At 49.1% G+C, this 16,054-nt stretch overlaps 1 protein-coding gene and 1 pseudogene across 4 annotated transcripts in view; both read right to left on the bottom strand.

Annotated features, from left to right (window-relative positions):
• LOC134351082 (zinc finger MIZ domain-containing protein 1-like) overlaps positions 1–16,054 on the bottom strand; it is a 241,725-nt gene that overhangs the window by 164,923 nt on the left and 60,748 nt on the right. For 3 of the 4 annotated variants that reach the window (XM_063057131.1, XM_063057132.1, XM_063057133.1), the window contains one exon: positions 12,863–12,968. In XM_063057131.1, coding sequence (XP_062913201.1) covers positions 12,863–12,968 — 106 coding nt within the window. Of the gene's footprint in view, positions 1–2,042; positions 2,216–12,862; positions 12,969–16,054 lie in introns of those variants that run through there. The other variant, XM_063057134.1, reaches the window with a different exon arrangement.
• Positions 8,337–12,927, bottom strand: LOC134351084 (ubiquitin-ribosomal protein eS31 fusion protein-like; annotated as a pseudogene).

The raw sequence follows: 16,054 nt of genomic DNA on the forward strand, positions 1-16,054 counted from the left end.
GCAAAGATGCTTGCAAAAATATTGAAAAGTTTCTAAACAGCAAGGATACAGTATTATGAAGAGCAGTAAACAATAAAAAAAATCTAATCAATATTTGGTGTTACCACGCTTTGCCTTTAAAACTGCTTTAATTCTCTTAGGTACACTGCCATACCTAAGGAAATCGGCCCGCAGGTTGTTCCAAGCACCTTGGAGAAGTTGTCACAGTTCTTCTTCGACTGTCTCTCCAGGTAATCCCACACAACCTCGGTGTTGTTGAGATCAGGGCACTGTGGAGGCTACACCATCTGTTGCAGAACTCCCAGTTCCTCTTTATGACCTTGGCTGTGTGTTTGGGGTCACTGTCCTGCTGCAGAGTGTAGTTGGGACTGATCAGACGCCTCCATGAAGGTATTGCGTGATGGATAAGCACCTGCTCATGCTTCTCAGCATTGAGGATTCAATTAATTCTGACCAGATCACCATTTGCAGAAATGCAGCCCCAAACCTGCAGGGAATCTCCACCATGCTTCACTGTTGTCTGTTCACTGCATACACTCTAATCCTAGTTTCACCCAATGTCTATCAAATTTCCCCTTTCTCCTGTGCTCCAGAGAATAAAGCCCTAACCTATTTGGCCTTTCCCTACAACTCAGGTCAAGTCCCAGCAACATCCTTGTATATTTTCTCTCTACTCTTTCAATCTCATTGATATCTTTCCTGTACGTAGGTGACCAGAAATGCACACAATATTCCAAATTTGGCCTCACCAATATCTTACACAACTTCAACATAACATCTCATCTCCTGTACTCAGTACTTTGATTTATGAAGGCCAATGAGCCAAAAGGACTCTTTACGACCCTATCTACCTGTGAAGATATAGTTTTAAGGAATTATGGGTCAGTATTCCCAGATCCCTCTGTTCTACTGCACTCCTCAGTGCCCTATCACTCACTGTGCAAGTCCTCCCAAATGCAATACCTCACACTTGCCTGCATTAAATTCCATCCCATTTGTTAGGCTATTTCTCCAGTTTGTCCAGATCTTGCTGCATAACCTTCGTCACTGTCCAATCTTGGTGTCATAGTGTGTGGCCCTGTAGGTTTTCCCTGGGTGCTCCACACTGGTAGATTAATTGGCCAATACACATCGTCCCCTTGTGGCAAAACTCCGGGGGTGCGGGGGGGGGGCGCATTTTTGGGAAACTTTGGGTGAGAGAGAAATGAAATGGGAGCTGAAGGGCCTGTCCCATGCTGAGGGCCCAGATTGAGCACTGAGAAGGGTTAAGGTAAGAGCCAGGTCAGATGGGTGGGTGGGTGGGGGACACTATGGTCTGTGGTTCCCAGGACATGGAGCCAACGTCAAGGCAGCAATCTGGGGGTGGGGTCAAGTCAGGTCAACGGTGGGCTGTGACATTAGGACAGTGGCAGGGGTTGGAGGGGAACACACTCGAGGACAGAGTGCAGTTACTGGGGTGGGGTGGGGTGGGGTGGGGTGGGGTGGGGTGGGGAGGGGGGAAGAGACAGTAATGGACTTCATCAGTACAGTCCAATACACAGCGTAGCACTGCGTCCTAATAGTGAGAGACTGGTTTAGAATGCATATAGATTTTTTTTTAAATAGCAACGCAGTCATTACACTAAATGCACGATCCACAGTAGGGAAACATGTTTAACTGTTTGGCTATAATATCATTTAAGAAATACAAGTTCGCCAGAACAAAGTTTAAAATTACAAGGCAAATCCAGTGCTTGGGGGCAAGCATGCAAATCCCAACCTCAGAAAACACGCACGTTATAAATTAACCGCGAGAAACACACGGGTGTCAGCCGTCCTCTCGCTTCTCCCCCATCTGCCTCGCCGCGTTAAACGCGAACTCTTTCTCGCTTTTGTTCCCGAGCCGTGCTCGGCCGCCGACCCGCTGGTTCGGTGGCCCCAACCGGGGTGCACCTGAGCCCTCGACCCCGTGTGCAAACCCCCGGGGGGGCGAGCGGGATTAATCATGCCCCCTCCATCACCGAACCAACCCCCTGACGTGAGGGGGCGGCTGCCCCGCTTACCTAGTGCGGTGGGTAGGCTCTGCCCTGCGTCCTGGCCCCCCGTCCACGGCCGGGAGTGGGCATCAGGGCTCCATTTTCAGCGGGCGCCGGGGCCGGGGCTGCAGCGCAACACAAAGAGCGGCACGGCAGGGCTAAGAGCGGCACGGCAGGGCTCAGCTCGGCACGGCTGCCGTCCGTCCTCTCCCTCCCTCCCTCCCTCTCTCTCTCCCGCCTCGCCTCCCCTCCCGTCCTCCCGGCGTCGCGAGCCGAGCTGCCGTTGCACAATGCACATTAATTATTCATTATATCCCCTCAACCTTTGGCTCGCAGACACAAGCAGCGGAGTGCAGAGCCGAGCCGAGCCGCCCGATCACTCGGGGGGTGGGGGGAGGGACAGACGGAGCCCGAGGGGCGAGGGGGGAGGGGGGAGGGGGGAATCTCCACCCCGGCCGCCCACCCACCCACAACCCTCGTCACCTTGACTGACCTCCTCATGTCGAAGGGTCGTACGCCCACCGGCGGCTCTAATTCTGACTCGCCGGCTGGTGGGAGGGGGGTGGAGTGGGGGTGGTGTGTGGGGAGGGGGAGGGGTAAGAGGAGAGAGTGAGGTGGGGGTGGTGTGTGGGGTGGGGGTGGGGGTGGGGGTGGGGGTGGGGGTGGGAGAGGGGTAAGAGGAGTGGGGTGGGAGGGGGAATGGTGGGGAGAGGAGAGGAATGGGTTGGGCAGAGAGGAGTGGGATGGGGAGGGGAGAGGAGGGGGGTGAGGACAGGTGTGGGTGGGTGTGAAGGAGGTTGGGTGGGGTTCAAGAGGGGGTTGGTTTGGAGGTGGAGGGGTGGGTGGGGGTGAAGCAGGGGTGGATAGGGTGAGGAGTGGAGGGTGGGGGGAGAGGAGATGGGGATGGAAAGAAGAGGGAAGGGAGAGGAAAAAGGAGAAGAGGGTTGAGGGGGATGGGAGGAGGAGAGGAGGGAGGAGTTGAGGGGGAAGGGAGAGGAGAGGGGTTGGTGGGTGTGGGGGAGAGGAGAGGCAGGGGGAGAGGAGAGGCGGGGAGTGTGAGAGGGAGGAGGGGTGGGGGAGGAGGGTGAGGGGGAGTGGGGGTGAGGTGAAGGGGAGGGGTGAGAGGGAGAGAAGAGCATAGAGGGTCTGAGAGGTTGGGAGGGGTTGAGGGGGAGAGGAAAGGGAGAGAAGGAGTTGAGAGGGGAGGTGTTGGTAGGTGTGGAGGGACTGGAGCGGGAGGGGAGAGGAGAGGGGTGGGGAGTGTGAGAGGGAGGAGGGGAGGAGGGAGAAGGGAGAGGCAGAGGTGGAGGGGAAGGGGGAGTAGGCAAGGGCAGCAGAGAGAGAGGGGGAAATGGAGAGCCAAGGGGGTGGTGGGCAAGTGGGAAATGGGAGAGCGGCTAGCGTTGCAAAGCGAGATTGTGGGGCATCCATTCAATTCAAAGGGGCAGCTGAGGCTGGATCTATCAGATAGCCAGCGGGTGGTGAATCTGTTGAATTCATTGCCACAGACATCTGTAGAGGCCAAGTCTCCTCCTCATTCATTTTTCCCCATGGTCTGGTCTTCCATCAGATCCTATCTTTATCAGTCCTTTACCTCTTCCACCTATCGCCACCAGTTTCTTACTTCATCTCTCCTCACCTGGTTTCACCTATCACCTGCCAGCTTGTGCTTCTCTCCCTCTCACCACCTTTTTTTATTCTGTTTATCCCTCACCCCCGCTCCCTCACTTTCCAGTCCTGATGAAGGGTCAGTTTATCTAACTTCCGTTGATTTCTTCCTCCATGGATACTACCTGACTTGCTGAGATCTTCCAGCATTTTTTTTTTGCATCTTGGCCTGTTTGTGTTCAGTGACTCTATCTACTAACTCTTCGTTGCCCTCCTCATTAGCCTGCCCGTCCCTATATCATCAGCAACTTTGGGCCCAGCATACTCCATCCCTTCGTCAAAGCCAACAAGTCGGTCATTAACACTGAAGCCCCTGCACTGATCCCTGCGACATCCACAAGTTCCTGAATGTCAAATGAAGATGACCCATATTGGCCTCAACTCTCTGCTTTCTGCAAGTTAGCTTCTGCCCTGGCCACCAAACTACCCCCAACACTGTGCACTGTGATCTAGTACATCAGTTCAGAGAACTGTTAGTTCACCCTGGTACCCCCCCATCTCAGTCCTGGAAAGTGCTTAACGTACCTCGTACCCTGAGTGATATGATAGGACCAGCCTCTCTAATGCCGTCAACACGAGGAATTCTGCAGATGCTGGAAATTCAAGCAACACACATCAAAGTTGCTGATGAACGCAGCAGGTCAGGCAGCATCTCTAGGAAGAGGTACAGTCGACGTTTTGGGCCGAGACCCTTCGTCAGGACTAACTGAAGGAAGAACTAGTAAGAGATTTGAAAGTGGGAGGAGGACTGGGAGATCGTTTTGCTGAACGCCTACGCTCTGTCCGCCAGAGAAAGCAGGATCTCCCAGTGGCCATACATTTTAATTCCACATCCCATTCCCAATCTGATATGTCTATCCATGGCCTCCTCTACTGTAAAGATGAAGCCACACTCAGGTTGGAGGAACAACACCTTATATTCTGTCTGGGTAGCCTGCAACCTGATGGCATGAACATTGACTTCTCTAACTTCCGCTAATGCCCCACCTCCCCCTCGTACCCCATCTGTTATTTATTTATATACACATATTCTTTCTCTCTCTCTCCTTTTTCTCCCTCTGTCCCTCTGACTATACCCCTTACCCATCCTCTGGGTTCCCCCCCTCCCCCTTTTCCTTCTCCCTGGGCCTCCTGTCCCATGATCCTCTCATATCCCCTTTGCCAATCACCTGTCCAGCTCTTGGCTCCATCCCTCCCCCTCCTGTCTTCTCCTATCATTTTGGATCTCCCCCTCCCCCTCCCACTTTCAAATTTCTTACTAACTCTTCCTTCAGTTAGTCCTGACAAAGGGTCTCGGCCCGAAACATTGACTGTACCTCTTCCTAGAGATGCTGCCTGGCCTGCTGCGTTCACCAGCGTCTATGATGCTGTCCCTTTGACTCAACAGATTTGTACAGAGACCCTGCAAGCAAAATGCACGGAGCTCTGTCAGAAGTGTTCCTACCTTTTACTGAGTAACACACACAAAACGCTGGAGGAACTCAACAAGTCAGGCAGCATCAACAGAGGGAGATGAACAGTTAACATTTTGGGCTGAGACCTTGGGGAACGGAAAGGAAGGCGGGGGGAGAGGGAGAGAGAACAAGCTGGCAGGTGATAGGTGAGACCAGATGAGGGGGAAGGTGGTTGGGGGTGGGGGTTGAAGTAGGAAACCATGTGGAAAAGGTAAATGGCTGAAGAAGGAATCTGATAAGACAGGAGAATGGACCATGGAAGAAAGGGAAGGAGGAGGGAGCGGGAGGCGATAGGTAGGTAAGGAGAAGAAAAGGGTTGAGAGGGGATCCGGAATGGGGAATGGGAAAAGATAGAAAGGGGAGGGGGAGAACTTGATGTTCATGCCATCAGGTTGGAGGCTACACAGATGGAATATGAGGTGCTGCCCCTCCAGCCTGAGTGTGGCCTCATTGTCAGACCTTTCGGGAAAGACGGGGGAAGCTTGCCCAGTGACAGCTCTCATATCTACTGAACACTATTTTAAAAATAAAACTCTGTGCACTAAACACAGACCAAGTTCATCCTATGACAAATAGAAAAGACCTTTAAAATGTACTGTAAATCTAAAAATGCTTTTCGTAAAGGCAGGTACCAAGAAGAGAGTGAAAAGGTGACATTTATATCGGACTAATTAAGCCTGGATTTCAAGCAGACAGTGGCGCTCTGGGTGATTCAGATACAAGAGTTCCTCAGGATGTTCTGTGTGACACCCCCAAGAGGGTCGAATACATATCACACCATATAAGGCTGACTAAATTTGGATTAGACAGACTGCGTAGGTACAGGCTCTATAAACACTCACAACCACCTCACTGGAAGGCCTGAACAGATCACAGCTTGTGACAGAAGGCCAGTTCAGGGTGTCGGGGATCAGACAGACTAATGTGTTTTCTCCGTCCAGCTGTGCCCTCTGAGGAGTTATCCACTTTAATGAAAAGGAGAGGTAGAGGGCCGGACAAGGATCGGCTGATGGGAATCACAATGGGAAATCCCGATTGTCCCAGCCTCCGGGGTGGGGGCGGGGAGGGATGTAGACCCGAGTGTAGCCTCTTGTTCAGCGCCTTCAGGGACCCTGCACCCATGGGAGCTCAGGGTCCATGAGAACTGGTACAACGAGCTGTGAAGGGTAGCTCATCTAGGTTTGCCACTGGCGTTGAGAGCAGCAATGAAGGTCCTCCATCTCTCTCTGTCCATACCATCACACTCAGGTGTAGAAGGATTCTTCATTGCTGCTTCCATGACAACTTTGATTTACTCGTCAGGATTGTCAGCCCTGAGCTGAACTCCCAAGCCAGGAGGACCGGTGGACCACCCGTAGTCTGCCCTCTACCCTTTGACCTGTTTGACATGGGTGACCCTACCAACAGCCAAAGCACAAGTCTCTGATTCCAGCCAACATAGGTCTCTGGGTCAGTGAGGCACACAAGCCTCCAAACTATCCAAGGCTGTGGTCACCCTGGAGGAGTTTTAGCGCTGGTGTTGGACTATTTTTGTCAGATGAACCAAGATACAGTATAAAGTTTGTCTTGCACACTGTTCCTACAAATGACATATTGTATTGAGCTAGAATGAGGAAAAACTATAACAGAATATAGTGTAAAAGCAACCAAAGTGTGCAGGATCAACATACATCATAAAGTGCAAGATCATAACAAGGCAGATTGTGAGGCCAACAGTCATCCAATCATCACACACACAAAATGCTGGTGAACGCAGCCGGCCAGGTAGCATCTCTAGGAAGAGGTACAGTCGACATTTCGGGCCAAGACCCTTCGTCAGGACTACCTGAAGGAAGAGCTAGTAAGAGATTTGAAAGTGGGAGGGGGAGGGGGAGATCCGAAATGATAGGAGAAGACAGGAGGGGGAGGGATGGAGCCAAGAGCTAGAAAGTTTTATTGGCAAAAGGGATACGAGGCTGGAGAAGGGAGAGGGTCATGGGATGGAAAGCCTAGGGAGAAAGAAAGGGGGAGGGGAGCCCAGAGGATGGGCAAGGAGTATAGTGAGGGGGACAGAGGGAGAAAAAACAGAGAGAGAGAGAAATAAATAAATAAGGGATGGGGTACAAAGGGGAGGTGGGGCATTAACAGGAGTTAGAGAAGTCAATGTTCATTAACGGAAGTTAGAGAATCATGTCCATTCAACATTCTGAAAACAGTGGGATAGCAACTGTCATTGAAGCCTAGTGCTTTCAGACTTTTGAACCTTCTGCACAAAGCGGGAGGGTAGGAGAGAGAAGAGAGACTGTCCAGGTTGGGTGAGGTTATCTCTGATTATGCTGCTTCCTTTACTGAGGGGGTGAGAGCTGGCTGCACCACCATCTGGGTATGGGGTGGGGGGAACTACTGCACAGGATCAAAATTAGCTGCAGAAGGTTGTGAACTCGATCAGCTCCATCATGGGCGCGAACCTCCCCAGCATCAGGACATCTTCAAGGAACAATGCCTCAAAAAGGCAGTATCCGTCATTAAGGACCCCTATCACTCAGGACAGGCCCTCTTCTCATTGCTACCATCAAGAAGGAGGTACAGAAGCCTGAAGACACATACTCACCAATTCAGGGACAGCTTCTTCCCCTCTGCCATCCAATTTCTGAGTGGACATTGAACCCATAAACACTACCTCATTATTTCTATTTTCTCTTTGCCCGCCCCCTCCTTTTTTCTTCCACGGCCTTCTGCCTCTTTCACCAATCAACTTCCTAGCTCTTTGCTTCATCTCTCCCCCTCTGAGTTTCACCTATCACCTGGTGTTTCTCTCTCCCCTCACCCCACCTTTTAGATCCACTCCTCAGCTTTCTCTCTCCAGCCCTGCCGAAGGGTTTCAGCCCGAAATGTTGACCATTTGTTCCCCACCATAGATGCTGCACGGCCTGCTGAGTTCCTCCAGCGTTTTGTGTGTGTTGCTCCGTTTGATCTCAGTGGCCAATTATTTCAGAATCAGAATCAAGATTATTATCACTGACATAGGTAATGAAATTTGTTTTTGCGGCAGCACTACATTAAATATACTATAAATTATAATAAGAAAAGAACCCACTCAGTGGCCTCCTGTACAGCTGCTCATAAGTGCAGCTATCTCATCAGCCAATCGTATGGCAACAACTCAATGCACAAAAGTATGCAGACATGGTCAAGAGGTTCAGTTATTGTTCAGACCAAACAGCAGAATGGGGAAGAAATGTGATCTGAGTGAATGATTGTTGGTGCCAGACGGGGTGGTTTGAGTATCTCAGAAACTGCTGATCTCCTGGGATTTTCAAGGACAACAGTTTTTTTTATTCTATCATTGTTTATTAAAGTGAATACAATTATGCATCTTCAGTCTTGTTGAAGCAGTATGTTAGACAGCACTTTCCACAATAAGGCCTGTTGATGTGGCTGACCATGAACACACCAGCACCACATTCCTCTGAAGGACATTTACAGCATAGACGATAGATTTTTCCATATTCATCAACCTTGTAATATTTAAGGACAGCAAGTTTGACCTCCTTCCTCTTACGCTGGTCCTTCTTTGGGGTGGTGTACGACTTCTTCTTCCTCTTCTTTGCACCACCATGCAGTCTCAACACAAGCTGTAGAGTTGATTCCTTCTGGATATTTTAAATCAGAAAGAGTACAGCCATCCTCCAATTGTTTCCCAGCAAAGATCAGTCGCTGTTGATCAGGAGGAACACCTTCCTTGTCCTGAATCTTAGCCTTAACATTTTCAATTGTATCTGAGGGTTCAACCTCTAGGGTTATCGTTTTCCCCGTTAAGGTTTTTACAAAGATCTGCATTTTGTAAGTCAATCCACCTTCCCTCAGCAGCCATTCATCAAAAAAGCAGGACAACAGTTTTTTAAAGTTTACAGAAAATGGTGCGAAAATCAAAAAAACATCCAGTGAGTGACAGTTCTGTGAGCGAAAATGCCTTGTTAATGAAGGAGGTCAGAGGAGAATGGTCAGACTGGTTCAAGCTGACAGGAAGGCGACAGTAACTCAAATAACCATGTGTCACAACAGTGGTGTGCAGAAGAGCATCTCTGAACGCACAACACATTGAACCTTGAAGTGGATGGGCCACAGCAGTGGACCACAATCATATAGGAGGTACCTAATACAATGGCTACTGAGGTAATTCTTTCTAAGTTTCTTGTGGATCCTTTGCTTTTCATTCCTGTGAATAATATATTCTTCTGCTATTAGCATCACAGCTGAATTTTATGAATGAGAGCGAGATTCTGGCAGAGAGGATGAATCTATTAGTGGACACCATGACTGGCTGACAAGATATTTACATTAACGAGGTGTACCTAATAAAGTGGCCTCTGAGTGAGGTACCATTAGCACATAAAGCAGTTCCGATGCTTCTGCACAGAGTTATATCAAAGGTGTGTTAAAAACAAGACACATGCTAGCTGATGAAGCCCTCACACAAGCAGTGGTCCTAATGTCATGACCCCAAATCTAAAACCCTTACAGTTCACTGAAGGTTGGAAAAACTAAACCTCCTTACCTTGTCTGTCCTGTATATAGGAAAAAACAGTAGAGCACAGTACAGGCCCTTCAGCCCACAATGTGATGCTGACCAAGATCCATCTAACCCTTCTCTCCTACATAACCATTTTTCTATCATCCATGTGCCTGTCTACTTCCTGCCCGTTACGCTGCTTGGTTTAGGGCAGCAATGAAAGCCCTCAATCTCTGGCAGTGTTTAGGGTTCCCTTCCCTGAGTCAGTTGCTCAGTTTTCACCACTGTCAGCTATGCAGGTCCCAGGTGGAGACACAGGAATATTGTCGCGCTCAGCTGTAGAAAGATTCTTCATTGCTAGACAAACAGTTCTGTTTGTCTGGTCAGGGTTGTTTGGAGCTGAACCCCACGAACCTAGAGGACTGGTGGACCGCTCTTAGTCTGGCCTCTACCCTTTGACCTGTTTAGCATGGATGACCCTTCCAAGAGCCAAAGCATAAAGCCCTGACACCAGCCAATGTAGCTCTCCGGATCATTGAGGCACACAAGCCTCCAAGCCCGACTACAAGGTTGCGTGGAGGATGTGCATCCTGAAGGAGTTTCATAAATACTCCTATTGTATCCGCCTCTACCACCACCTCCCTCTTTGCAAATTCACCCCCCCCCAATACTTTTCTACTCCAGTTTATATGCTCTCATACTGATTCCTCAGTTTGGTGGTAATTAAGGATGAACGATAATTGCTGGGACTATCAGCAAGGTCACAGACAATGTCGAGTTTATTGTAATCTGCACGTACATGTATTGTTGATGTTCCTTTTCGCACTTTGTGGCACATATTTTGCCTTTTTGCGAGGCCAAGTTGCTCAACCCAGCACGGATGGAAAGCACGCAAGGAGCCGGCTGGATTCGAACCCACGACCACTTGCCTCAAAGGCCAGTGCTGATGCCACTACACCACCCGCTGGCTACAAGACCACGTGTGCACAGCTGCCATTAAAAACTTACTTGCAGCTGCATCACAGGCTCAGAGCAGCCGGTAAGAAGGGTTCACAAGAAAAATACAAATCATCCACCTTTTTTACAAGAAAGAACACAATTGGAACAAATAAAAATCCAAGTCCATTGGAGAGCAAAGCAATCAATGTGACTACGGTGCGGTTATACTGATTCGGGTTGTGCTGGTTGGTTCAAGAACCGATTGGTTGAGGGGAAGTAGCCTGGCGCTGTGTGATTTCAGGCTTCTATACCAGTACAGGTTCACATCTGGTGAGTGACTGAGTAACGTCCCTTTTCACACATAACAGAGCAAATTCACTCGCCCACCCAACTGGGTCAGTGAGTCCGGCTGGCAGCCGTGCTCTCCCATCACCGCCGTTCCCGTGATCCGCTCCCACACAACCATCTTGGATCACCTATGAGAGGTCTGGGTTATAAACCAGATGGGGAACAGAACCCTGTCATAAGCCGAGGCTGGTTATCTTCCACTTGCGGCTCATTGTCCGTCTTTGTCCCTGCACAGTCGGTTACTAACCCCCTGAACCCCAGCCACCCCAGCGTGTATCAGAGAGACACATAACACTATAGAACAGAAGCATGCCCTTTGCCCCATCTGGTTCATGCTGAACTGTTATCCTGTCTAGACCCATTGATCCGCACCTGGAGCACAGGCCTCCACATTCCCCCATCCATGTACTGATCCAAACTTCTCTGAATGTTGCAATCAAACCTGCATAAGACAAATTGGAAGAGTTGGCAAAAAAGTGGCAGATGGGATACAATGTTGGGAAATGTACGATGATGCATTTTGGTAAAAGGAACAATAGTGCGGACCATTATCTAAATGGGGAGAAGGTTCAAACTTCGGAGGTGCCAAGGGACTAAGGAGTCCTTGTGCAAGACTCCCAGGTTAGTTTACAGATTGAGTCTTTGGTAAAGGCGGCAAATGCAGTGTAGGCATTTATTTCAAGGGGAATAGAATATAAATACAAGGAGATGATGCTGAGCCTTTATAAGACACTAGTCAGGCCACACTGGGAGTATTGTCAACAGTTCTGGGCCCCGTGCCTCAGAAAGGATGTGTTGTCATTGGAGAGAGTCCAGGGGAGGTTCACGAAGATGATTCCAGGAATGAAGGGGTCAACATATGAGGAGCATTTGGCAGCTTTGGGCCTATACTCACTGGAATTTAGGAGAATGCGGGGGGATCTCATTGAAACCTACTGAATGTTGATAGGGCTAGATAGGGCGGATGTGGAGAGGATGTTTTCTATGGTGGGGGTATCCAGAACTTGGGGGTACAACCTCATAATTGAGGGGCAACCTTTTAGAGCAGAAGTAAGGAGGCATTCTTTTAGCCAGAGAGTACTGAATCTGTGGAATGCTCTGCCACAGACAGTGGTGGAGGCCAAAGCCATGGGTATATTTGAGGTGGAGATTGATAGTTACCTGATTGGTTACGGCATCAAAGGATACGGTGAGAAGGCAGGTGTGTGGAGTTAAGTGGGATCTGGGATCAGCCATGATGGAATGGCGGAGCAGACCTGATGGGCTGATTTCTGCTCCTATGTCTAATGGTCTTACGGTCTAAATTTTCTCTACACTCTTTCAAGCTTATTCAATCTTGCTCCTGCCAGTAGGTGAGCAAAACTGCACATAGTACTCCAAATTAGGCCTCACTAACGTCTTAGGCGATTTCAACATAACATCCCAACTCACGTACCCAATACGTTGTTGTACGAAAGCCAGTATACCAAAAGCTCTCTTCATGACACCTGGAATTCTGCAGATGCTGGAAATTCAAGCAACACACATCAAAGTTGCTGGTGAACGCAGCAGGCCAGGCAGCATCTGTAGGAAGAGGTGCAGTCGGCCTGAAACGTCGACTGCACCTCTTCCTACAGATGCTGCCTGGACTGCTGCGTTTACCAGCAACTTTGATGTGTGTTTCATGACACCATCTACCTTTGACGCTTCTTTCAAGGAATTATGGATCTGTATTCCCAGATACCTCTGTTCTACCACACTCCTCAGTGCCTGACCATTCACTGTGCAAGTCCCACCCTGGTAACACATGTCTGTATTAAATTCCATCTGCCAATTTTCAGCCCATTTTCCCAGCTGGGGTGAATACAGCTAGTAATTCAAGGAACAACCTGGGATGGCGGTTCTGATATCCCTCCTCTCAGTACCATGCCACAAAGTTGATGGTCACCTCCAGCACCAACCCTTACCTGCGGACTTTGGGCTGAATTTCTCCCTGTGGGCAGCACAGACAGCCAGCAACCGATAGCCAAGCTCCAAGTCAAAGCCTTGTTGGGTCGACACATGGCTTACAACCTGCAGCAAAGAAAAAAGGAGCAAAATCAACAAGCAACAAGCGACTTCGACAGCACAGGCACTAGTCTCCCCACCATCAAGGACATCATTGATGCCTCAATAAAGAGACATCTATCATGCTCTCCTCTCATTACTACCATCAATAGGTGGTGGGGTGGAGATACGTCTCTACCAAAGGAGGTGTAAGGCACTCCTTCCCTCCGCTAGCCTGCAGGTTGCCCTTGGGCAAGGTGTAGCACCTGCTTTACCCCCCGATCAGGGTCATGTGAAGCCATGGGAGCAGGTGGTGGACAGTTATATGAACAGCTGGTGCATATCACAAGTCCTGGTTACGTGACCACTGACACCAGGCAGACAATCTCTGAACAGTATTGATAATGGCTGGGGTCACCCGTCTTGTGAAGGCACTGCCCAGAAGACGACAATGGCAAACCACTTCTGTAGCCACACTGGTGGCCAGTGCTATCATGTTTGCTGTTGTGTGCTGGGGCAGCAGGCTGAGGGTAGCAGACACCAACAGAATCAACAAACTCATTCGTAAGGCCAGTGATGTTGTGGGGATGGAACTGGACTCTCTCACGGTGGTGTCTGAAAAGAGGATGCTGTCCAAGTTGCATGCCATCTTGGTCAATGTCTCCCATCCACTACATAATGTACTGGGTGGGCACAGGAGTACATTCAGCCAGAGACTCATTCCACCGAGATGCAACACAGAGCGTTATAGGAAGTCATTCCTGCCTGTGGCCATCAAACTTTACAACTCCTCGCTTGGAGGGTCAGACCCTGAGCCAATAAGCTGGTCCTGGACTTATTTCATAATTTACTGGCATAATTTACATATTACTATTTAATTATTTATGGTTCTATTACTATTTATTATTTATGGTGCAACTGTAATGAAAACCAATTTCCCTTGGGATCAATAAAGTATGACTATCACTATGACTATGACTATGACTAGAAAAATTTGCCAAGAACAATCATGGTCAAAGACCATAATCGTCCACATCATACAACACAGCACATATTGATGATCATCATCAGGGAGAAGATACAGGAGCCTGAAGACACACACTGAACATTTTAGTGACAGATTCTTCCCCTCTGCCATCAGGTTTCTGAACAGTCCATGAATCCATAATACTATCTCACTACTTTGCTTTATTTTTGCACTATTTATTTATTACTGTAACTTCTAGTCATTTTTTTGTGTTTCACACTGCACTGCTGCTGGAAAACAGCAGATTTCATGATGCATGTTGATGATCGTAAATCTGATTCTGGTTAGAAAGGATGGGCTTGTTTTACTTAGAGAGAAACTCAAGAGACATTGGAGGAACTCAGCAGGTCGAGCAGTGTGCGTGGATGGAAATGGACAGTTCATGTTGAGGCCTTCACCTGGACTGAAACAGAGAGGCGAGATAAAATTATTACAAGAAAGGTGAAAGGAAGGGGTGGGATGACAGCCGGCAGGTCGTAATGGAGTCGGGTGAGGCCGCTGATGGGCATGTGAGACTCGGGAGGTGGTAATGCTGCCAGCAGCTGGGGGGAGATCGGTTTGTAAATGATGGAACGTATTAGGAGAGGAAGGTGGACCATGGGATAAAGGGAAGGAGGTGGGGAGGGGAACCAGAGGGAAGAGAGATGGGCAGAAAGGGGGCAGGAAGGGAAACAGGCATGGAGATGGGGGGCCAGGTAGATCAAGAGGAGGGAGCAGTTACCAGAAGTCAGAGAATTCATACTGCCAACTGTGGACCACCCAGGATGGCACGGTATCGTAGTGGTTAGCACAATGCTTTACAGTACAGCCGGGTTCAGCTCCTGTCCCTGCCTGTAAGATGTTTGTACGTTCTCCCCGTGACCGCATGGGTTTCCTCCGGGTGCTCTGGTTTCCTCCCACAGTCCAAAGACGTACCGATTGGTAGATTAATTGGTTTTTATAGATTATCCTGAGATTAGGCTAGGGTTAAAATGAGGGAACTGCTGGGTGGCGTGGCTCAGGGGGCCTGATCCAATCAATCAATCAATCAATATATACGTACATACGAGGTGTGGCTCCTCTAGGTCAAGTTTAGCCTCAACCTGGCAGCAATGGAGACCAAGGAGGGATCGGTCAATGTGGGAACAGGAGAGATAATTAAAATGGCTGATGAATGGGACTGGTGGACGTCGTGGTTTCTACGTTTCTCATTGGCAGGGAGAACATACCAGTCCTCAGTCCTCACTGAGGGGTCAGCACTGGAAAGGGTGAACAGCTTCAATTTCCTGGACGTCAACATCTAAGAGGATCTATCCTCGGCCCAATCACAAAGGAGACATAGTTTCAAGGAGATTTGGTATGTCACCGAAGACTCTATAAATTTCTACAGATGTACCGTGGAGAACAACTCTGTTTGGATTACCATCTGGTATGGAGGCTCCAGTGTTCAGGATTGAACGAGGCTGCAGAAGGTTGTACACTCAGCCAGATCCATCCAGGGCAACAAATCTCCTCACTATCAAGGACATCTCCAAAAGATGGTGCATCCATCATTACCCAGGACCTGCCCTCTCCTTGTTATTACCAACCGGAAGGAGGTACAGGAGCCTGAAGACCCACACTCAACATTTTAAGAACTGCTTCTTCCTCTCCGCCGTCAGATTTCCGAATGGTCCGTGAACTCATGACAGCATCATTCCTCTTTCTTGCAGGATTTATTTATAGATTTCACGTATTTACACTGCACTGCTGCCACAAGACAACAGATTTTGTATCACTTGTCAGTGACAATAAACCTGATTCTGATTAGTCATGCGTGTTTTCAAAGAACAGGGGAAGATTTCTAGTTTCTTTTCCAGTCATGATGAATGGTCTCAGCCTGAAACGTCGACCCCTTATTTCTCTCCATAGATGCTGCCTGACCTGCTGAGTTCCTCCAGCATTTTGTGTGTTGCAGGGGGAAGAGGAATGCATGTGGCGGTAGTTAAATGGACTTCCAGGAAGAGGTTAACAAAGTCCACCAGAAGGAATGGACCTGGACACCAGGTTGCCTGAAGGTCAGAAGATAGGGAGTGAAGATAACAACGTTAGCTGGATGTGACTCGCT

This window comes from Mobula hypostoma, chromosome 8 (assembly GCF_963921235.1).
Source record: "Mobula hypostoma chromosome 8, sMobHyp1.1, whole genome shotgun sequence".
NCBI lineage: Eukaryota > Metazoa > Chordata > Chondrichthyes > Myliobatiformes > Myliobatidae > Mobula > Mobula hypostoma.